The sequence below is a fragment of the Vombatus ursinus genome, unplaced genomic scaffold, assembly GCF_900497805.2.
Source record: "Vombatus ursinus unplaced genomic scaffold, bare-nosed wombat genome assembly UNPS02014863.1, whole genome shotgun sequence".
Taxonomy (NCBI): domain Eukaryota; kingdom Metazoa; phylum Chordata; class Mammalia; order Diprotodontia; family Vombatidae; genus Vombatus; species Vombatus ursinus.
Window position 1 is genome coordinate 11,896,602 of NW_020954641.1, and position 23,964 is coordinate 11,920,565.

At 36.1% G+C, this 23,964-nt stretch overlaps 1 protein-coding gene across 1 annotated transcript; it reads left to right on the forward strand.

Moving 5' to 3' along the window:
* Positions 1-1,003: 1,003 nt before the first annotated feature.
* On the forward strand, positions 1,004-23,587 carry PANK3 (pantothenate kinase 3). Its single transcript, XM_027841740.1, has 7 exons — positions 1,004-1,086; positions 8,305-8,657; positions 11,860-12,113; positions 14,111-14,287; positions 14,864-14,987; positions 16,618-16,743; positions 17,224-23,587. The coding sequence occupies exons 1-7, from the start codon at positions 1,059-1,061 to the stop codon at positions 17,272-17,274; spliced, it is 1,113 nt and encodes a 370-aa protein (XP_027697541.1). The 5' UTR covers positions 1,004-1,058; the 3' UTR covers positions 17,275-23,587.
* Positions 23,588-23,964: the final 377 nt, after the last annotated feature.

A 23,964-nucleotide genomic window follows, 5' to 3' on the forward strand; every position in this document is an offset into this window, starting at 1 on the left:
CCAGCTCTGGACATTCCCTCCAAACCAGCATGATATAGCGGAAAATGTGCTAAAAAACACTCGGGAGACTTCAGTTCTAAGGCCTCTCTCTGCCATTGCCTAGCTGTGTGACTTTTGGCAAGTTGCTTAACTTCTCTGGGCCCTAGAATCTATCCAAAAACGCCTTCCACCTGTCACTTTCTGAAAGAACATCTGCGGCCTCGGGCTAGAGCTAGAGAGGGGAAAGAAAGAAAGAAAAAAAAAAAGTAGATATCCTACTCTCACAGAGAAACGGGTGTGCAAGGTCGCATCCCGGACAGAACAGAGGGTTAGACCCGACACACCTCCTCCTCCCTCCCCCACAGACAAATATACTGTGTACATACTCACAGCCCCGCCCTCTCTTCGTCCCCATTGGTCCCCAGCTGCCTGGCGTGACTCACGCCCCGCCCCCTCCCCTCGCGGAAGACGCTGAGGTGATGGGAGGGGGTAGGAAAGACCTCGGGGAACCTATATTCGTGAAGCATCTTGGGCTCTGTAGTCCGAACACACCGCAGCAGTCCTGGACCGGCGCCTCGCTGTCGAGAGAACTACGAGCCCCAGCAGCCCCTCTTAGCGCGCACAGAGTGGGGGCGTCACGTGTGCCTTCCATCTGGGCGGGCTCGCTGCTTAGCGCGGCGGCGGCGGCGGAGCGCGGCGGCTCCCGGGAGAGGGGCCTTTTGTCTGGAGCGGCGGCGGCGGTGGTGGGCCCCGGAGCGGCGAGCGCCGGTGTCTGTCCCTCCTCGCGCCCTCCGACCCCACCGTGTCGGCCGCGCCTCAGGAGCTCCTGGGGGTCCCGGACCGGAGGCGGACCCTCCCCCTCCCAAGCCACCCGCCCACTCGGCCGGGCATCGCCTCAGGCGGCCGGCAGCCCCGCCCCGCTTCGAGCCCGCCCCCCGCGGCGCTGTGGGGAGGACCCGGCCCGCGCTTCGGCGCCGCCGCCACCTCGGGACCCAGGAGCCCTCGGGCCGAGCCGCCGCCGCCCCCCGGAGCAGGCCCCGCCGCCGCCGCCGCTGCCCCTAGCTCCACCGTCGAGCAGCATGAAGATCAAGGATGCCAAAAAGCCCTGTAAGTGGGGGGTCGGGCTGCTCCTACGTGGGCCGCGGGCCGCGGGAGGGGGCTGGGGAAGAAAGGGGCTCCCCGGGGCGGGGGGAGGGGCTCCGGGAAGTTCGGGCTCCGAGCGCCCCCGCTTCCCACCACCTCCCCATGCCTCCCGCTGTGAACAACTAACTTAGGTTTGTACGTCCGAACGAGGGAGCGGAGAACAGCCCGGCTCGGCGGATCGCCCCCGGCCAGTAACAGAAATGGATCACGGTCACGCTTCCGAGGTGCTCTGCCGTTTGCAAAGGGTCTTTTCCATCCCTGGGCAAGCAGCATCACAGTCTCTATTCCTCTTTCCCCACTTTTCAGATGAGGAAACTGAGGCAATCAAGATTTGCTTCCCCTTTTGCTAATAAAAGGACAGTCAGAACTTGAACCAAAGTTTTCGGGCTCCCTTGAAAAAGATGACAGCTGGCAGCACTCTTCCCTCTTAAGTTGCAAAAGTAGTTATAATATCTGTACTTTTTTTAAGTTAAATTTCGTTGTGGCATTCGTGAAAGTTCGTGTTTTGAGCCTGACTGGGGTACCTTGAGAGAAGCAAGGATTGACTACAAATTTTAGTTATTTGATAATTAACGTTCTTCCCTTCATAACTTGTTGATTTCTTGGAATCAGTCTTATTTACTAGTGCAGTGACATGGTTTTGAATGCATACGTACAGCTTGTCCATTACAACTCTTCGTCACTATTTTACCTTCATTATAAAGAAGGAAAATAAATGATTCCCTTTGCTTTTCTTGCACATTTGTGGTGTGTTGTCTGTGGTGTATTTGTTTGTTATTCAGCTGTTGTGATTACTTTTTTTTTTCTTCTTTTTGGTGAGGGGATCGATTGGGGTTAAGTGACTTGCCCAGGGGTCACGAAGCTAGTAAGTGTTAAGTGTCTGATGCTGGGTTTAGAACTCAGGTCCTCCTGGCTCCAAGGCCAGAGCTCTACCCACTGCACCACTTAGCTGCCCCGTGATTATCTTATTTTAAGTGCTCTCCCAGCCTGCTTATTTTACAAATTGGGTTCCAGGTATCATTAAGTTGATTTATCTGGAGGGGTGGGGAGATAATTGATAATGAAAACTGGAAAAGGCTGAGTAGATTTAAGTTAACATATAAAACAATTTGATAAACATAATAGTAATTTTCAACAAAATATAAATCGTGATCCACATAAGAAGTAGAAGACTTAAATATGTTTGGAGCAGGTTGGAAACTTGGAACAGTAATATTGGAGAAAGCTGGGTAGGTGAGACCATGATTTGAATACCTATGTAACCATGTGCAAGTCATTTAACTTCTTTGGCCTTCAAGTTCTCTATCTGTAAATGGAAATAATATTTTTAAACTGTCACAGAGTTGTTGTAATTATGTGTATTTGTGTGTTATAACTGCATACATTTTGTAGACCTTAGTTTATTATAATAATGTTAGGTTTTAGTAATAATTCAAGTTAGTAAAGCATACCATTAAGATAGGCTCTATACCTAGTTTCAGCTTTCCAGAAGGCTTACATAAAAGTGATTGATATGCATTGTTAAAACCTGAACTGATTTTTTTTTTTTTTTTTTTGGAGACATCAAAATTGTGATTGTTAAGAGAGCTGATCTCTGGGTCATGGAAGACCTGGGTTTAAGTTCTCCTTCTGACACAGGTTGGGTGACTATGGGGTAAGTAACTTAACTTCTCAGTGCCTCAGGCAACTGTTAGGAAATTTCTTCAGAGGAAGTTTCCTATACCAATGAAATCATAGGTCCAGGCCAAAACAGTTTTCTTTAATCTGCTGATAAATTTTCTCTGTTCATCTCAATTTTTAAAGACTGCCATTCACTTAAATAATTTCAACTGATATACTCCAACTCTCTTACTTGTAATATATACATAGAAGTGTATAATAGCTCATCTATGGAGAACTTTGAAGTTTGTAATAACAATTTTCCAAACTGTAACCCTATAAGATAGACAGTGCAAGTGCTGTTACCTCTATTTTATAGTGCTGAAAATTTAGATTGAATGACATGTTCTTAAAACATCAGAGCTGGAATTTGAACCCAGATATCCTAATTCCAAGTCCGGTGTGTTTCCACTGCTCTGTTAACTGCCTTTTGCATATATTGAATTTTCAGCTAGCTTGATTTTAATTCTAAGGAATAACCCAACTCTACTTTTTAAAGTTTTCTGTCTAAGCACTTCGTGTATGGAACTTGGTGCACATCTACTACCTTGTCATTTAATTCTATTTCTTAAGTCACCATAATTTTGTCATTGTTAAGTTTTTTCTTTTCATCTAAAGAGTAAATTCCTAAACCTGTTCAATGCCAGTGGTGTTTAAATAGCTCTTTGGTGCTGGGTTCTTTTTTTTTTTTTCCCTTTTGCAACATTAAACAGTATGTAAAACTTTTATAACATAGCATGTTAGAAATTAACAGCCTTGCCTTTGTGATTCAGTATCTTCTGTTAATCATTAAAGAGATGGTTGGACATCCCAGTTTTTCCTTTTGCCGACATAGAACAAATCTGTACCTTAAAGTTCCCTGCGATTATCGGGAGGTGGGAGGAGGGGTTGCTGCTAATGGGGCTGATGGCCTCTGGAGTAGAACCAGGTGAGGAACACGGAACAGGAGGTTGTCAACAAAAAAGAGATTCCAGAGAAAATTAAAACACTATAAAACTAGGGAGGGTATGGTTGCTTTCAACAAAGTGCATGTACTTAGTACTTTTTTGTACTTTGTTTTCCCTGTTATGTAAAATTGTTGCATCTTGAATTTTTGTTCTCAGAAACTGTGTTTACAGGTTATAATGTAGTGGTAACCTTATTGATATGTTCATTTGGCTTTTTCACCTGTAGGGGCTTTTAATATTTTCTAAGGAACTATAAGTTTTGGGGGTTGGGGGTAGTTGTAGCTTAGTTCTTAGGCTATATTATTCCATGTTGCAAGTATTTGCAATTTGTTCCTTACGCTTGAGGTAAGTAGGATATAGAGATATTCCTATTTTAGGAATTGGAGGGATTTTGAATTCAGTAACTTGTGGTCTGTAATCAGACTCTTCAGACAGAAGTAGGTTTGATACTAGGATTTGTGTCTTCTTACTCCCTGTACTGCTGTTTCTCCTATGCTTCCTTAAGTGGTAGCATTATCCATTGGCAAATGGGTTCCACAATTTTAGCTTGAGTTTCCAGTAGTCTTCTTGTGTTGACGTTAGGGATTTCTGGGCAAAAGGTGGGTAGCACTAACTTTTTTTCTGGGAATAGAGTACATCATGATTCCTATCAGAGAGGAGCAGACCTCCTTACATTTTGAAGTCTCATAGCAGTGCATTTTCCCTACTTTTTCATATTAAAATTAGTTGCCTAAAAATTTTACAGAGTAGGATAGTAAAGACTTTATATTTAAAAAGTTAGTCCTTGATTTTTTTTTTAGTGAGGCAATCAGGGTTAAGTGACTTGCCTAAGGTCACACAGCTAGTACGTGTTAAGTGTTGGGTCTTAGGCCGCATTTGAATTCAGGTCCTCTTGACTTCAGGGCCGGTGCTCTATCCACTGTGCTGCCTAGCTGCCCCCAAAATTTACTCCTCTTTTTTTTTTTTTTTTTTTTTTTTTTTTTTTTTTTTAAAGTGAGGCAGTTGGGTTTAAGTGACTTGCCCAGAGTCACACAGCTAGGAAGTATTATGTGTCTGAGGTGGAATTTGAACTCAGGTCCTCCTGATTCCAGGCAGGTGGCTCTATCCACTTCACCACCCAGCTGCCCCTGTCCTTGACTGAGAAATAAGCCAACCACACAGACTGCTGTAACAGGAGTGATATGGACTGTCAGAAGATTGGAGCATAGAGCTTGATTTACCTCCTTAAGAGTTCTCTGACTGAGGAGATAATTTCATTTCTCAGGGCCTCTTTCCTTATCTGTAAAATTTAGGGATTGGATTTAATGATCTGTATACACTTTTTCAGCTCTGTAATCATGTGTGACCTAAGACATTCATATGGCGTCTTAGAATTGTTCTTGCACATTGGATCAATCCTAGACTGCATTTTAGAATGGCAGTGTCCTCATTTTCAGATAACAGGCTCAGTATATGACACAGTTCAACAGACCTTCCAAATTTAGGTTGCTGTTTTATTTGGGTGGTGTTCTAAACTGAATAAAAATGAGTAGATGGATTGAATGCACTTTTTATAATGTGCTCTTTATAGAATATGTTTAGTTTATGGGTACTGTTCTTTTTTTAGGTAGCTAAAACATTTAAATGATTTTGCAAACCTAGTTGTCATGCTCTTAAATCCTATAGCAGAGGGACAGTTCACTTTTGAGGTTTTTCTCAATGTAAACGCAGTTTCCCCTCCACTTATGCCTAGGGCTTTAGCCTAGCACATCAGCCTTTCCCTGAAAAAAATTCATTTAGTATTAATATTCATATGACGGTATGAAATCACAAACGAGATTTTTTTTCCTGCAGAATTAGTATACTAATCATTCCCCCAGCCAGGATCATCAATATGTACTTTGGAATTAAATGGTATTATGACCAAGGGGTCAAAAAATGAGTTATCTTGGGTTTTCCTGCATGGTTTTAAAAACAGTAAATGTGTTTCTTCATCTACAAACTAGAAATAACTCCTTATGCAATAAGGTTCCAATGCTTATATGTAGCTTTTGAGAATTACAAAGCTATATATATACATATATATACACACACACACACACACACACATATATGTGCTAATTGGGGTTTTCACTTTGATGTAGAGTGGTATTGTTATTTATAAATCTTGTCCAAAGGTTTCAGGCAAGAAAAATGGCATGAGCTCTGAACCCCATAGAGCTTTCTAAGTTGCCTGCAAGAGTGATGCTTATAATTTGGGGTATATATTTTTGTGTGAATGCAGAGGCTCAGAGTTTAAAAGATTTCAGATTAAATTTTTTATCAATTCATACAGAGTTGAGTTTCAGAAAGGAAATATTTTATCAGGTTAATAACCCCTCCAGGTCACCACCCTTTTTCATAGCACTGATTGTGTAGTTTTTCTCACAACCCTTCTAGAACTTGAAGCCATGAAAGTACCTATCACGGTTATGCAATGCCAGAATGGCCTCTTTGTTTAATACCCAGGGAAAATGCCCTAATTTCATATTTATTCAACAGATTGGAAAAATTCTTATGAAGTCTTTTTTGCTTTGTTGGATAAATAGAATTGCCCCTATTGCTACCCCACTAAAATGTGTTTATCTGAGGAACCATGTTTAGTGTGGAGTTTCCCCTTGTAATTGTTAGTTTTATTGAGTGGTACTTCTGATTTATCTAATTTTTTTTTTTTAATGGAGGGGAAAAAATTCATAGGATTAATATTTTAAAGCAGTAATTTGGGATTTTTAAATACAAATCAATGCCTACAATTTACAATATAAATAATAGGTTTGTTTTGGTTGGAAAATGTTGGAAAATAAAAGGTTTGTTTTAAAATATTTATTTGATCTTACATCTTTATTTAAAGCTGTGCTCCTGGTATAGCTTCTAACAAAGGGTTTTTCATATGTAAATTGCTACCTGCTACTTATTTGAGTTTTGAGCTATATGCAGACAGCTAAACAAAATAGAGGTAATCTATGTTTTTCGTTGTTTAAGTGGATAGAGCTGTGTGGCTTGAGCCAGGAAGGCCCTAAGTTCAAATCTGGGCTTTGACACTTAGAAGCTGTTTGATACTGAGCGAGTCAATTAAGTTCTGTCTGCCTTAGTTTCTTCAACTGTAAAATGGGAATAATAGCACCTACCTTAGAGAATTGTAAGAATTAAATGAGATATTTTTTAAAAGCTTAGCACACTGCAGGTACATAGCAGGTATTTGAATATTTGTTCCTTTCCCCTTATAGCATTCCCCTATTTATACTGATCTAGGATAGTAATAAAACTTGTTACAATTGAATAGGGACAATATATGTGTATCTTACTTTTATTTGTGAGTAGAACCTTGTGTGTCCCCTTTTAAAGTCCTTAGCTCACCTGCCCCCCTTTTTGAAATAATTTTTTAGTTTTAGTCAGTATGCAGGTTCTGAAATGGAGAAGTTTAGAATCCCTTCTCATTGAATCATATGCTTCTATCTCCCACCTCAAAATTAATGAAAATGTATATTTCAAGCAAGGGGAGTATGAATGTATTCTTAGGAAAGATTAAAGAAGGAAAGTAGAGTTGTAGAAAAAGAATTAAGGAGAATTCTCCTTAATAAATTTTCCATGGAAATTTTTAGGTATTTTAATCAGACTTAAAGAAAAGGGTACCCTAAAATACTAAAGAATTTGCAGAAAACCTGTTTCTGTTGTGTTTGCAAGCTAACCCTAAGAATCAGATTTATAATTTATAGCTAGGTATATATAATACTACTTTTCAAAAACATTGGGAACGTAGGTACAATAACATCTCAAGTCCATATCATAAAAGTTAGATGACTCACATTGTGTAATTGAATTTTATGGTTGGAAGGACCCTTAGAGACCATCTATATCAGCTTCCTTAAGGTCCCAGAGAGGTAAGTCCTTCCTGACCTCCAACACAGTGCTTAAGTGGACTTGAACTGACAGTCTTGTGATAGATAAATGAATTTGCTAATCATTTGTATCAGACCAACCTAGTTTCCTGAGCTAATGTAGAATGGTATGGCACATTGATAATAGATCAAACTCCATTACAATGGAAAGAAATGTAACAAAAAAATTTTATTCAGCAGCATCATTTAGGGAAATAGCGCTAAAGTAACATTAAGACTGGGTTCATCTTTTGCACTAACTACTTTCAGACCTTGGGTAAAAGTTTTAGCTTCTCTAAGCCTCCTTTACTCATTTGCAATATGAGGGAATTGGATTTCAGTTGATCTCTAATATTCCAACTCTGGAGTTTTTTAGTTTGGAGGGAAAAAAAGTTAGCAGATTAGTTTGCAGGGAAAATAATATTTCAGCATAGGTGGTTGATGGGTGTGGTGGTCTATAATCCTTGAGAGGTTGACCAGGGTGGCTAACCCTGGTGGATTGCTGAAGATCAGTTCTGAGCTTCAGTGGGGTCAACTCTACGCGTGGCGGCTGCACTTCCATCCTGGACAAGATAGGGAGACCTAATCTCCAAAACAAAAGGTAGATGTTGTGGCTGGCTAACATGTTTGTTGGTTTCTGAAAGATCAGTGTTGATTTCTGTCATTTCTTATATTTATAGCTTTTCCATGGTTTGGCATGGACATAGGAGGCACTCTTGTGAAACTTGCATATTTTGAGCCCATTGATATCACAGCAGAGGAGGAGCAAGAAGAAGTTGAAAGTTTAAAAAGTATCCGGAAATATCTGACTTCTAATGTAGCCTATGGGTTGACCGGAGTTAGGGATGTTCATCTTGAACTGAAGGATTTGACACTCTTTGGCCGAAGAGGGAACTTGCACTTTATCAGATTTCCAACCCATGACCTGCCTACTTTTATCCAAATGGGGAGAGATAAAAACTTCTCAACATTACACACGGTGCTATGTGCTACTGGAGGTGGTGCTTACAAGTTTGAAAAAGATTTTCGCACGGTAGGTAACTGTTAAAAATTATTACAAGTCTAATTAATTCTTGCTTTAGTATCAAGCTACCTTACCTGTAGTTTATGCCTGAACTACTTAGCTGCATTATTAAACTAGTGTGTACTGAGAGAATGTCTATGGTTTTAAAAAAAAGTAAAACATCTGTATAATATATTGTATGGATTTTGGATATCCATGATTCAAGTCACGTTTCCAAGAACAAGATTCTAGACTCATTTGAAACTTGATAGGACTGCTTATTACATTTGTTACAGTTCTCTGCCCCAGCACTCATGTCATAAAGGAGCTTCCAGTGTGTTTTTAAAGACCTGTTTAAGGTGGGAAATCTGCTTCAAAGACCTCCCAGGCTACATAAAAATTGTCCTTGAATTGTCTCTATAATCCACTCCCACTTAATGCTGTACAGATAAAATACAGGAGTAGGAAGCCATCACCCTGTCAAACTTCTCTTGTGCCAGTGCCTCCTGTCCTGAAAGCTTGAATGAATTTCTTTGTCATTCAGCAGGTTCTAGTTCTGTTTCCTTACTACTGTCTCTATCATGCTTTCATTCCCCAGGTGGTTGGATGCTGTTACGGATTATCCTAGATTGTCCCCTCTGTTAAAATAGGTATTGGAAGAGTTGATAGTAACTGTGGTTCCTCGGATGTTACATTTGGTGGGAGGTTAGACTAGGTGACCTCTGAAGTTTTACATGTGTCTATAAGTCAACAATTCTGATTCTATAAAAAGCTAAAAAAATTTATTTATGCATTATTTATGTTTACTGTGTTTATTATTTACATATTTATACATTTATAAATAAAATGTTTTATTTACATGGTATCACATATACACTAATCAATAAGCATTTATCAGGTACCTCCTATGTGCCCTGGGACTAAAGACAAAAAAATAAACAATTTTTACTCTTAAGGAGGTTTGCATTCTATTGGAGGAGACAGTATGTACATATTTTAGTATATGCAAAATAAATGTAGATATCACTTCTTTACTTATGTATTGTGAATGTAAAGTCTCTTTAAAACCAAAATCATTATCTTTCTGTCTAAACTCTTTCCCTCTTCACAATTTTCTTACTACTGTCAAAGGCACCACCATGTCTAGTCACCTAGACTTTAGTGTCATTCTCAGCTCATCACTTGCACTCACCCTAAATGTCCTGTCAGATCATCATTTTGACCTTCATACTTTCTCGTACACACACACCCACACACCCTTCTTTCTCCTTACACATTTACCATCCTTGTATAGGCCCTCATCACCTTATGCCTAGACTATTGCAGTAGCCTTCTAATTGGTTTCCCTACCTCTAAATCTCTCCCCAATCCATCTTCCATTCAGCCATCAAATTGATTTTTATAAAAGACAGATATGATCATGCTATCATTCCACCTCCCCTACTCAGTAAACTCCAGTGGCTCCTTGCTACCTCCAAGATCAAATATAAAAATTTGTTTAGCATTTAAAGCTATCTACAGCTTTATCTTCCTCACTTTTTGGTCTTATGATTTACACTCCTCTATACACTCTGTGAACCAGCTACACTGGCCTACTTACCGTTCCTCACATGTCACTCTGCCCTGTCACTGGCTGTCCTCCATTGCTGGCAAGTTCTCCCTCCTCACTTCCAGTTCTTGGTTTTCTTGGCTTCCTTTAGCACTCAACTTAAATCCAGCCTTCTATAGAAGGCCTTTCCTGTCTGCCCCAACTGTTTTTTCCTCTTGATACTATCTTCCATTTGCACTATATACATTTTATATATACATAATTATTTATGTGTTGGCTTCTCTCAATTAGAATGTGAATCTCTTGAGGCAGTAGGAACTATGTTTTTCCCTTTCTTTGTATCCCAGCGCTTAACACGATGCTTGGCACATTGTAAGTAGCTATACAAATGCTTGTTGACTTAGTGACATTTAAATTTCTTGGCTTTTGGAAATAACTGCTGTTAACATGCCAAAACTATTCAGTTTGTAATTTTGAGTCAGCCTAAAGATCTGCCATGCATTTTGACAGATAATGTTGGTTTGTACAGTTTATTTTACTTTGAATTGAGTTTGGCCAGCAGAGGTAGGGACAGATATTTTATTGCATTTGCCTGGTGTTTTTGAAAACTGTTGCTCATTGTAATCTACTGATGCCTTTTAGATTACAAGACACAAAAAAAATTGCAGAAGTGACATTTTTTTAGGGGATGGAATCCACTATTGACATTTTCTTCAGTTAAAAAATGTTAGAGAAGGAACACTTTTTATTGTAGAACTACATGACAGTTAGATATCCAGTGTCAAGACCATAAAATGACAAATCTGTTGTATTTCTTAATCTTATTGGTATTTCAGTTTAAATGTTTTATTTGCTTCTAAAATAAGGAGGATGGAGGGAATCCACATATCGTAGGAATCTAATGCCCGAGTTATTCAAGCAGACAGTAAGTAATCTGTCAGTGATGCTGTAAAAATGATCTCCCTCCATTTGATATATCTCCTGAAATAGTCATGTGAATGTCACATCTTTCCTAAACTACTATGTATCTTGAGATGTGAAAGTTATGATTAAGCATGTTGAACGATATTCAGGGAGGGAAAACCCCCCAGATACAATACCTTTCACATAAGCTATGTTCTAGAGCCATCCTAATGTAGTAGAGCCTACCAGATGAGTAGCAGATAGAGTACCAGAAGTAGAAATTGTAAATGAAGATCAGAAAGATAACTGGGATGGGACATAAGGTTCACATTATTAAGATTTTTAAATGGAGTAACTTGGAAATTCTGAAACAAGGCTTAATAAGAGCTAATGAAATGTTTGGTAAGAGACCATAATAGCATAGATTTGGCACTAGAAAGAACCTCAGAGGTCATCTGGTCCAGATCTCTCATTTTATGGACGATAAACTAAGTCCCAGAAAGGTTAATTGATTTGCTTAAAGTCACATGCAATTCAACTCTTAGTTTAGATCTTAGTTTAGATTACATCACTCTTTCCACCATGTATTTTAAATTTTGCAGAGTGGTTATAAATGACAGTTTTGTTCCAGGTGTTGAAAACAACTAGTGTTGTACATGCTTTTTGAACAGACAACCAGAATCATGTAAAGTCTAGCATAAGAGTATTGAGCTTTATTTGAATGGTTGATATATTTTGTTTTTTAAATGGCTGGTGATGTTTTCTCTTTTTAAAAAACAGATTGGAAACCTCCAGCTGCACAAACTGGATGAACTTGACTGCCTTGTAAAGGGCTTGCTATATATAGATTCTGTCAGTTTTAATGGGCAGGCAGAATGCTATTATTTTGGCAATGCCTCAGAACCTGAAAGATGCCAAAAGATGCCTTTTAACTTGGATGACCCATATCCACTACTGGTTGTGAACATTGGTTCTGGAGTTAGTATTTTAGCTGTCCATTCCAAAGACAACTATAAGCGAGTTACTGGAACAAGGTAATAACCATTCAGTCTTGTAAATGCACAAATAAATTATTAAGTCAACATTTTGCAAGGTATATGTTCTAAAGGAACTGATTCCCTTTTCCCATTATTCACTGCTTATTTCTAGTCTGTTTAAGAGTTTTCCTGGAAAGAAGCAAAGGTATAGCAATATTGTCCTCTGTAGATTTCCATCAGTGGAAATGCAAATTTCTTTATAAATAGATAATACTGACCTGCCAGGAAGGCACCTTACCTTTATATAACAAGGAAAGCCACATTGGTATGTAACGTGAAATAAAGTTTTTTATGTAAGGTATTTTCATTCATGAGTTTTTATACATGCACACACACACGTGCTTTTTTTTTTAAAGTATGAATGAGTTTTTCACTTGCCTCAAATTCTTAAATAGACTTATGACTTAGACATCAATTTTAGTGTTATACTTTAAGAGATTGAAATTTTAATGCTGTGTTGATTATACCATAAGTTATTTTAGATCTTCACCAAAAAAAGTGTTTATTCGGAATAAATTCATAGAACTCCCCACAGTATTTGTGTGTATTACCTCTGAGTTAAGAACAAGAAACTAATTTCCTTAGTGCTTAACTTCTCTAGCAATCAAAGCTCTCCCCACATTCTCATTATTGTTGAGAAGGCAAGGTAGAGGTTGCATCCTTTATCACTCGGGAAACTAAAACACAAGGAAGTTAATAAAATAGAATAGTGAATGAATGATAAATTATACTAGAAAAATTTAAAGTCTGAGTTTTCCCCTAGGAATCCCAGTTTCAAAATAGGGACTCTGATAAATGACTTTTCCTACTCCTACTTGCGTATTAAAAAGTCCATCTTCAGTGCTTCATTTTGTTGTTTCTAGAAAGCTATGCTGATGTAGTACAAGGACTGGCAGCTTCTGCCATCCTGGACAGGCTTTGTGTGTGAGTAGGCTTTCCAGTTGGTGATAGCCAGTTCTTTGGCTGTAGCAATTCATGAAACAAAAAGTTACGCAATGACTCTCAGTCTTCTGTGTCCCTCTTCCGCCTCTGTGCTGACAGTAATGAGAATGTGCCAGTGTCACGTTTTTTTAGACCATTTGTAAACTTTGACCCATCCTAAGACATAACTCTGAAAAAGTTTAGTTGAACCCAGGAAGTTTCTGTCAGCAAAGCAGCAAACACTGTGAATTTATTTTAATGTTCACAACAAAAAGTAAGTGGAATCTGCAGTCATTTGATTGATTAGGATGTGTTTAACTTTATTTAGAAATTGCAGCTACAATAACATTTTCCCCAGTATATGGAGTTTTTTCCTTCACCCCCTTATTTACATGTGCAGGTGGTGTTAAAAGAAAATTTTTTAGACTCTTGAGTCTCATTTAGCTCTAAATTTATGAGCCTACTTATATTTTCCTGCAAGATAAAGTTATTTCAATTTCCCCTCTTACTTTCCAAGTTGATACCCTGGGTGTCAGAACTTAATAAGTTGGATGGTTTCTGGACTTAAAAGTATTAAGCAGACTTCCTTTCATAGACCATTCATTTGAGAAACACATAGAACTTGGGTTTTTAAGCACATCAAGAAAACATGTCAACAAACGTTTATTAAACACTAACTGTATGCCTGGCACTGTGATAATCACTGGGAATACAAATATAAGCAGAAAGAAAGATAACTCCTGCCTTCAAGGAATTTACATTCTAAGTGGGGGAGATAACACTAAAGGAAGCTGAAAGGGGTAAGGGAAAAGTAAGGTACCTGGTCAAGGGGGCATGATTGAGAAACTGGAGCGTCAGAAGAGAGGAGGAATATGAAGATTTGAGTGACCTGGATCTCCTCTTTAAAATGGAACTTCAGGGAGGAACCAGCTAATCTGGGGGAGAGGCCACAAAGGCAAAGTATGTTTTTCTTAAAAGAATTTTTCAGTATCTTAGCTTTTGAGAAGAGAATTTGTGACCCTGGGGAAAGGATATAATAGAACTCTCATGAAGTTTTTTTCTTTTTTGTTTAGCCTGGGAGGAGGCACATTTCTGGGCTTATGCAGTTTACTGACTGGCTGTGAAAGTTTTGAAGAAGCTCTTGAAATGGCTTCCAAAGGTGATAGCACCCATGCTGATAAATTGGTCCGTGATATTTATGGAGGAGATTATGAAAGATTTGGCTTGCCAGGGTGGACTGTAGCATCTAGGTAAGTTAAATTCTTGAATCATTCACAGGGGTCATTTCGTATTTTTTTTTTTTTTTTTGCAAACAAATTTAATGTATAGCAAACAATTATGAGAATAGAATTTTATGTAGATAAGATTGATATGTTAACTTGAGTTTAAGGGGGCAACTAAAAATTACCTAACAATGTACAACAGTAATTTTGTGAAATGGATCAAAATATTTCCCTATTTGGAGGTCTCTAGATCAGAAAATTTTCCTAGATTCTAATGTTTTATACGAAAATTTTACAAATAAGTAGTGTTTGATAACCTGTTCCTTCTAAGAATGAGTTTATTCTAATTTGTGTGGTCACTCTTACAGATAAAATTTTTACTTCCAATGTTCTGTGTCAATAGTTTTGTGCATGTGATTTGTATTAAAAAGATTAACCTTAGATAATTTTTTTAAATCTTTGAGGAAAAAGTGCTGTTTCCATGGCTATGAGAAGTTCTTAAGTCTGTAATAACAGGCTGCCTTATTTACAATGGATTTGACCCTCCCGTCTTCTTTGCTCTCTTCCTTTCTCTTCTTTTTCATCTTCCTTCCCTCCCTGCAGTTTTGGGAACATGATCTATAAGGAAAAGAGAGAATCTGTTAGTAAAGAAGATCTAGCAAGAGCTACTTTAGTTACTATCACCAATAACATTGGTTCTGTAGCAAGGATGTGTGCTGTTAATGAGGTAAGCATGCTCTTAATTAGATGAAAAATACTGAATGAAAACTATATGACTATAAAGTTTTAAAAATAGTTGAGGAATTTAAAAAAATACTTTATTTCCATTAAAACCCAAGGATTAATATATTTTTCCTACTTTTTATCACTTAGCTTAATTGGCACACAAAGTTTTAATTAGATAGGCCTTAGTTTAAAGCAGTATTTACATTTCCTTTTTTATCTAGGAAACATAATGCAGAACCTTTTCAGAAAGTCTTAAATCTTACCAGTTTAATTAGAAGCTGAGCTCTAATGAATAGTGTTCTTTTTCTAATAACTAGTTCATTTTCCTTTTTTTGGTCTCAATGATTGGGGCTTCTTTTATTGTTTGTATTAAAATTGGCTGAGCGTCTGGAAGATTTCTTATTGTCTTCGGCTTCTTTACAGTGCTGCCTTGTTGCATATGGATCAAGCAGCATTGTACAGGGCTATGAAGGCATTGAGATTTGCTCTTCAAATAAACATTGAATGGTTTAATTTTTTAATGGTGGGTAGTATTTGATTTGGAGCTTTGCCCTTTATTATTTCAGATCCACAAACAAATGTTACAGATGTACTTCATTTAACACACGAGTTATATCTGGAAAGGATCAGGGTAAATTTATAATTTAGGTAAATTAAATTGTAGTTTAAATGTGAGATACATATATATATATATATATATATATATATATATATATAGTGATGTGGAATCACTATAAATGTCTTAGGTGCAAGAAATATTTTTGTTTTCTGTCTTTATAGCACAACATTCTACAATTCTTTACACATAAGTGCTTAATGTTTTTAAGAACCTTAGTGATTAGCCCAGGTCTGCCTTTGTATTTGTTTAGTTTAATGAACAGGTTTTCATATTACTAAAGTAGTTTGTTTTTTTTTTCCTGCTATCATCACTCTGTTATTGAAGTACCTGAAAAACTGAATTAGTAATTAGAAGGTTGGTTGGTGATGATGGCAGACCAGTTACTTTGTTGAACCTGGTATGCACTTTTTGGTGACAATACTCTCATTGATGTGATAGAAAGTCCTCCCCTAAATATGTAGTTTACACACTGACAAATTCTTACTCTTTAATTCTTTATTTAAATTGCAGTATAGCTGTCATCCCCTCCCCCCCTTTTCTTTTTCACTGTCAACACACTGCAGTATCTAAATTTATAGCTTGTTTTGCAAAGCAAATCTTGTATATCCATTTCTAATGGGGGTGCAGTAGAAAAGAGCACAAGATTTTAAGTTAGGGGACCTGGGTTCAAATCCTTTCTTTGCCATTTACTTCTGTGACTTTGGATGGTTCATTTAAACATTGATCTTCATTTATTTCTCATCGATAAAATGAGAGGATTTGATTACTTGATCTTTAAGGTCCATTTCAGCTCTAAATTTATGTACATGGAAACAGCTTACTCTCAAAAGTACCATGTCACCAAAGCGCTTTGTAAATCTGTTAAAGCAAATTTCACTTATAATTTGGTGTCTCTTCTTAAAGTGGGTTATTCAACTACATGTATTTTGAGTAAGGATCATAGATGCATGTTCTTATCTATGACAGATGTTATAATGCTTTTTTTAAGTAGCCTCTTGCTTTTTTATTTTAGAAAATAAATAGAGTTGTCTTTGTTGGAAACTTTCTACGTGTCAATACCTTATCAATGAAACTTTTGGCATATGCATTGGATTATTGGTCCAAAGGCCAGTTGAAGGCATTGTTTCTAGAACATGAGGTATGTTGTGAGATTGTCAACTTCTCTTCCTTACTTGGGAGCCTGTTGTAAATTTCCAGCTAGATAGCTCTTTTTTTTCCTCTCTTATGTAGAACATACTTCTAAAAAAAATTTAGATACTACTTTATTCATTCAGAAATTCATCTGTGTGGCTTCTCCATGTACCAGTGGAAATCCAATCCCATATGCCTTCTCACCCTGTGTGATTCTTGTTCAAGTCTTTGTGAAAATCCTACACAAAGGATTCATCCAACATACTAAGAGGCCTTTCTTTGATTACTCTGCTGCTGCAAATAGACTGTCAATTTATTATACATAGGTTATTTCTTTTTACTGAAAGTCAAATCATTTTTTAACCAGAATTAGATGTGATGTTGGAAATTGTCCAATTTACTTTTCCTTGATAAATAATATACTCATTGTTTTGAAAAGCATTTACTATTATGGGCACTGATATTTTTTAAAATGCTATTTCTACAGGGATACTTCGGAGCAGTTGGTGCTCTCCTGGGGCTGCCAAATTTCAGCTAAAGCATCGAAGTCACTATGTCAGTAATGCCATCCAACTGGAACTGAAAATCAGAGGGATTATTATTACATTATTTAAATTGATGGGAACCAAAGGACAAGGGGAAAAACAGCAATGTTGCTGTTCATTTTTAAATGTCAAAATGGTAAGCTACTGAATGTTGCCATATTAAAGTGAGGTCTTGGTAACATGAAGCATTTCCAGTTGAGATGCTTTAGGGATTTTGGTCTTACTCTTCTCTGTATATAGCCAGTATTAAATCCTTTTGATGCAATACAACCTCTGATTGAGCTTCTAAAAAATATTTTTGTTTATTTTTAAGTAGTCAGCATTACAGTACTGTATGCTCAAAGAAAAATCTTGGAGTCCCCAGATATTTAGTTTATGAAAATAATTCATTCAAAATGTATGTTACAAGAGTCTCTTTTACCCATCTTTTGGCTACTTTTCACACCCTTTATTGAAAATACACCTCGACAACCAAAGTGTCATAGAGAGGTTCCATTTTCATGTGATGATATATAATTTCAGGCATTGAGGACCATTGGAGCTTTCCTAATGCATTTTTTTAAAGTCTGTGTCTATGGTTTTCAAGAGATTCCCAGTAGAATTCAAAGTATTTTCAAATACCATGATGTAATTAAAATATATAGAGATTTGTGAAACTGCAGGTACATAGCAGCTTAAGCTCTGACAGTATATTTTATAAAACTACTCTAGTTTGTTAGTTGGTGTAGTCGAGCGCTATTCATGGAGTCAAAAATCATTATGCTTAATACATTTAAAGATATATCTAAAATTTTATAATTTGATAACTTGAATGGTGAAATAAAGACAGTAGACAGATATAATGGTATGAGATGGAAGTGCATCACTCAAGTTGGGTGTATTCCCTCTGCTATATTCCTTTCAGACCAGAACTCAGTCACCCATTTTTATAAGGTCTGATCCAACAAAGCAAAAAACTTTGTATTCTATTATGTGAGGGAAAAAAAGCCCTGCTTAAGCTTTCAGAATGTTTTGTTAAACTGGAAGATTTAGTTATTTTGAAGCTTCATGGGATTCAGAGGCAGTATTATAGAATCATAAAAGAATCAGTGTTTTGTACATTCTGGCAATAAAAGCATTATAATTCTACTGTTTGTAAAACTTGTTGGCCTTGGAATTTACCCTCTATTTTGGAGTCATTGTTTTTGGTAAATTTGTGGAGTTTTTCAGGTTTTTGCTTTCGAAGTAACATTATCAAAGTAGTTCAGTGCTTTAGCATGGTGTTCATGAGATTTTTAGAATTTGGAAGGCTGAGAATATTAACCACCTCTTAATACACCATGATGGTACTCATTACATGAAGAGAAGTATTATGTATCTGTATAAAACCACTGCATAACTCAATATGTACTTGGTGGAGAAGACTTTCTATTATGTTTTTCAGTAGGCTGTGATGCGCTATATAAACATTTCTCCATCATGTATCCTCATGCTCAAATGTTTGCCAGACCCTGTTGATTGTAAGATATTCCTTCTATAAAGTCATGAATTTCTGAACCATGGAGTTGTGAGGGAAGTTGGAAGTAGTGGGAATGTCATTTAAAAGAAAGAATCCAGATAATTTTAAACTGAACAAACTTAAGATCTTAGCTGTTTTAAAACCCCAAATGATAACATCCCACTTAATTTTTCCTAGCTATTTCATATATATTTCAGCCATATTTTGATGATTTCTTTAGTTTGAAGACTTCCAATTTGGCCTTAATTTCATTTAAACTGTGGTCAAAGGTGATGCAGTTTTTACATTAGTAGCTATTGGGGGCAGGCATCTAAGTGAAAAAAGTTGACAAATATTGATTTTTCTCAGACTTTTAAGTGGAAAATTTTCGTTTAAAAATAGTGTAGGTGCTGTCCTAATATGTGTGTTGGAACTGTGGTACATCTGAATTTTGGTCTTTTGTTAATAGTGAAGTCACCTACAACCAAAGAAGGATGTAGTTTCCATAAAATGTGATTACCATCACTCTGCCTTTTCTAATATTTATCCTATTCTCCAGGAGCATAAGGAAAATGCAATTGCTACAAAAGCTATTAAGATTATACTTCTTGATAATCTTTCAATTCCCTCTAAGCATTGTAAATGAGCTTTAGCTCTAAGCTTGGCCATTGTAGTCCTCAAAGCTGCATGCTTGAGAAATAACAAAATGAACATGAAGGTTCCTGAATAGGGCCTTTCCAAAGGAAAACCCACTTGAGAAGGAAGAATATATGCAAACTTATTTCTCAGTAAATGTCAGGAAATCCCCTCTTTTTGGCCTGGTACTACTTCTGGATGTTCCTAATAAATATTCTACATCACTCTTAGTATCCATTTCCCTGTTACGAATAGAATTATTGAAGTAACTCATGTAAAAGTTAGCTTTTTAAATGGAAAAACACCTGTCTGGGCACATTTTTCTCAACAATTTCTAAAAATTGTAATTCTTTCACTAGGTTGATTTGGCAATTTCAGTGCCTTAAATCTTTCACCTTAATGGTATTGTCAGAAGCCAACTTCAGGCACCAAAGGAGTAATTTCCTATTGAGTCCTTAATTGATTTATTTGTTGTCTCCACTACCTTGTTCGAACAATTCTTGTCTTCTACTTAACTTAACTTAATTTTTACTCCTAAGAAAATAATGGGATATACTCTGAAATTGAAGGAGCATAACAACCTCAGAATTACTCAAAAGGGGGGTGGAGGGGAAGGGGTAGCCTTTTTTTCTGAATAAAAGAGCAAGGTTTCTTTTCAGCACTAATCAATTTACTTGTGGCAAAGTATTAATAGACCTGCTGACCCTACTGATTTAGAGAGCACTAGAGACTTGTTTACTTTTAGCTTAGGCAATAAAAATGTCACTGCCCTTAATCAATAGAACGTCTAAAAATCCTTGAACAGACATAAATTAATTGCCAAATATCAGAATCTATAAAGATATCATGAACTTTCTGCCTTCACTAATGCAAGTTTCATAGCTTGTATTGGAAGTACCAATCATTGGAATGCTTATTCCATCTCTATAAGCAATATAATGGACCAAGAAAATGACAAGATTTTCATTTCTTTATCTGTGGCATTGTTGGATTAAAAGAATGGTCCCTTGCTGTGTCACCTTTTTTGTGTATTTGCATTCTTGGCTTGAAGATACAGCTAGGCAGTAGTTTTGAAATGCCCGTTATAACCACTGAGCTCCTCTTGGGAGAAAGTTTTTGGTTTTTAGCTACAAAGAATTGACTACACACTTTGTATTTTTTTCTTTTGAGCACTTTATGCATTTTAGATATTGCACTTGTGAATGTATTTTGGTAATAAAAACCCCATTCTCCACTAAAAGCCATGTATAAAGAACAGAAAAATGAGTGTTCATTTGGTTGTATTTGTGCTTTTACTCACCATTTAGTTCATGAAGGAAAATGGTAAATAAATAGGCTTTGCCTTTTCTGGTATTACTAAAAAAAATTTTTTGACAATTTTGTAAAATGGCCTGCCCAGCAAAGTGTCAATGAAATGTTCCTATTTACACAGCAAGTCTACTTAAAAACCTCTTTTCAATATCAAAGAAGTTGTCACCTTGGTTTTTTTAAGTAGCTTTATTCCTTAAGCCCTGTTATCGAAATGAACTTAGGGACTGTGTACTTTACATAGTTTATTTTTCATTTGAGGAAATGGTTTGCTGTGATAGTAGTTGATATTGAACCTAGTATAGATTCAGTAGAGATTTAAAAGTTACTGAGTGTCTTTCTTTTTGCTTACTTTAAAATATTTAGCCTAAATTAAGTAATTTTAAGTGACAAAAAATGAAATTTTTTGACATTGAATTAAACTTAATTTGTCTTATTGTTTACATTCAGTGAAGCTGTATTGTGGTGTTTTGTAAATAGTACCATCACTATCCTAACTACTTCATCTCAACCTCAACAGGCCTCAGTTTTCCTCATATGAAAAATGAGGGGGAGGTTAGACTAGATAGTCTCTAAAGTTTCTTCCAGCTCTTAATTTTATGTTTATGTGTGAAAATGCATCATTAGGATCCTAAAGAGAAAGTGAGCTTATGTTTAAAATAAATAATTTGTTCTATTTTCCTCCACATTTTAAATAAAATTTACATATATGCAATGAATTTGTGAAGCTAATTACAAATTCAGGTCATACATATAATTCTATTTGCCAGTGTTAATAGGTACTAAATTTTTGTTTCTTATCAAACTGATAACTTCATCATAACTAACATTCTCAAATTTTAAAGCTATTTAATGTTCTTACTAAGTGGAAAAATTGTAAAGTAACAGTCTTATTTCAGTTGATATGTATTTGGTTAATTTAGCAGCTATACTGTAGAAGTACGCTTGAAAAATTGTTTCCAGTAATATAGTTTATTTTTTTAAATTATAACTATTAAGGCAGGCTTTGTGACAAAACCATGTTTTGGCTATATCTGACTCTAATAGAATTTAAAATGGCTGAAGCTTGAAAAGAAGCAGTTAACTTTAGGTTTTTAATATAAACTGAAAATCATATGAGCATTATTCTGAAATGCCATATTTGTATTGTATGAAAGGAAAATTTTCAATTTAAATTCTTGAGTACAGATCATTATAAATACACATGTGATCCTCCAGTGATTGTCAGAAACCTATTTCTAATTGTTTTTTAGCAGTTTCCATCTTCATTGTAATGGAAGGCAGGTGTTGGGGGACTCAGGTACTTGTACATCTCATATCGAACACTTGATCCATAAGAAAGTTTACAAAGGACAAAATGGATAACTTGCAAACAACATATATTATATCATAAATTGCATATCTTTAATTTTAGAATTTCCACTTTTTTATCTTCAGTTATTTGAGAATAATATAATGGAAATAGCAGATATTCCCTTTCTGTTCATAATAGGATTAAACAAATATAAACAAATATATCACTGGTAACTTCAGAAATCACAGCCAGTGCTGAATGATATGTTAGAAACTGAATGATCTGTGTTGAGCAAAAGCTAAAAAAGAATTTGTAGTTAGTCTATTCCTCTGGTAATTGTAATTTTCTTTATTTCTGTCTTCCATTCCTCTGAACTTTTAGTTCTTAGGTGGGGTTTTTTTTGTTTTGTTTTTTAAGCAACGAAAACTATTTTTCAGTTTGCTTATAAACATAAAGAAGTTGGAAAATTTGGTTTGTGCTGTATACACCTAGAATGCAATTATTGAATATTGGCTGTGATACTGATTTTTATATCTTTAATATTTTGCCTTGCTTGAAGTCCTGGTGCATCTTTTGAAAGTGATTATCACTAGTATCCTCAATATTTTTACCTAGGCTTCAACTAATTGTGTTGTCTTAGAGAAAATTGTGGAAATAAAAGGTGATGCATATACTGCAGTCATTTTTCACTTCAGAGTTCCACCTGGAATGATAGAAATATTAATCTGAAGTCTCACCTTAGGAAGATTGTAGCATTCTGTTTTTTGAGAGGCTCTGTGTATTTCCAATTAATGTTTAGAAAGTGAAAATCATTCCAAAGACCAGAAATGTATGTGCTAGTCTCTCCCTTTTTCCTCCCAGTATTTTGATGGAATTAATATTTTAGGGACATGTGCATAATTTCATCATTTGTATATATTCTGTGCTTGGATGTGTAAATTAAGCTATAGATAAAAACATTAAAATACCTGCTTCTTAAACTCAAATAACTTGTTGCCCTTTTACTGACCAAATCATTCTAAAATTAGTTATGGCATCCCTTAGAGAGAATAGCTAGTTTTATAAACATCAGATTTTTTTATTTGGAGATTCACTTTATCCATAAAAGCCATTTCATTTTTAAATTGCCTTATTCTGTTGCATTGTACTTACATCTGAATTTTGTTTACTGTTCCGACACTGAATCTGTGATGTAAAAAATATATGATGGACTATAAATTTTATTCCTAATAAACTTACTAAGTTATACAGCAGTGTAAACTATAGAACATTTCTTGTAAATTGCCTAATTTATTATTTTTCATCTTGTGTGTTTTTCATCAACATGTACAGTTTCTTTAATTCTCATGGTGACCTCTACTGTAAACATTCCCATACTAAAACATTCTCATACTATTCTGGATTTTCCTTAATGCTTGTTTGCATGAATGATGCCTGGGTTTCATTTACTTACTGGTATTGTATTGCCATTAAGCCAACCTCATGACACCCTACATACTTTTTAAATAGTTATTTTCCTGGTTTTGTTGCTGCTCTGTATGACCATTAGAAACCATGCTTTTTATCTTTTCCTAATAAAATTCTTTCCATATTTACTGTGTACCTTTTCCATAATTGTTTATTTTTTGTGTTTTTTACACCTTACATAGGATGACAATGGATTTATGTATATATAAGTTCAAGATTGTGGCTTTACCTTGATGAATTATAGAGAAATAACTCCTTGCTTTGTGTTGCTAAGTTAATAACTTAAATAGAAATAATTTTACTATATTTTCCCCAAGAGAAGTTAAAAATAGTAATATCCCAAAACTTCTGTCCAGTGGGTGAAACTTAAAACTAAATCTGTGGCTTTAGTTGACCATATGATAGAGTTTTCTCTTTAAATATGAGACTGCATTTTACCACATTCACATACTTGAAATAAGTTTCTACAGATTACAAAACTAAGGTAGGCAAAAGAAATTG

What these genes read in the sequence shown, in the direction of transcription:
- PANK3 (XM_027841740.1), top strand. Translation starts at nt 1,059, where the DNA reads ATGAAGATCAAGGATGCCAAAAAGCCCT. An exon ending in CAAGGATGCCAAAAAGCCCT is followed by an intron (nt 1,087 to 8,304) that starts GTAAGTGGGGGG and finishes TTATATTTATAG; the next exon opens with CTTTTCCATGGTTTGGCATG. An exon ending in AAGCGAGTTACTGGAACAAG is followed by an intron (nt 12,114 to 14,110) that starts GTAATAACCATT and finishes TTTTTTGTTTAG; the next exon opens with CCTGGGAGGAGGCACATTTC.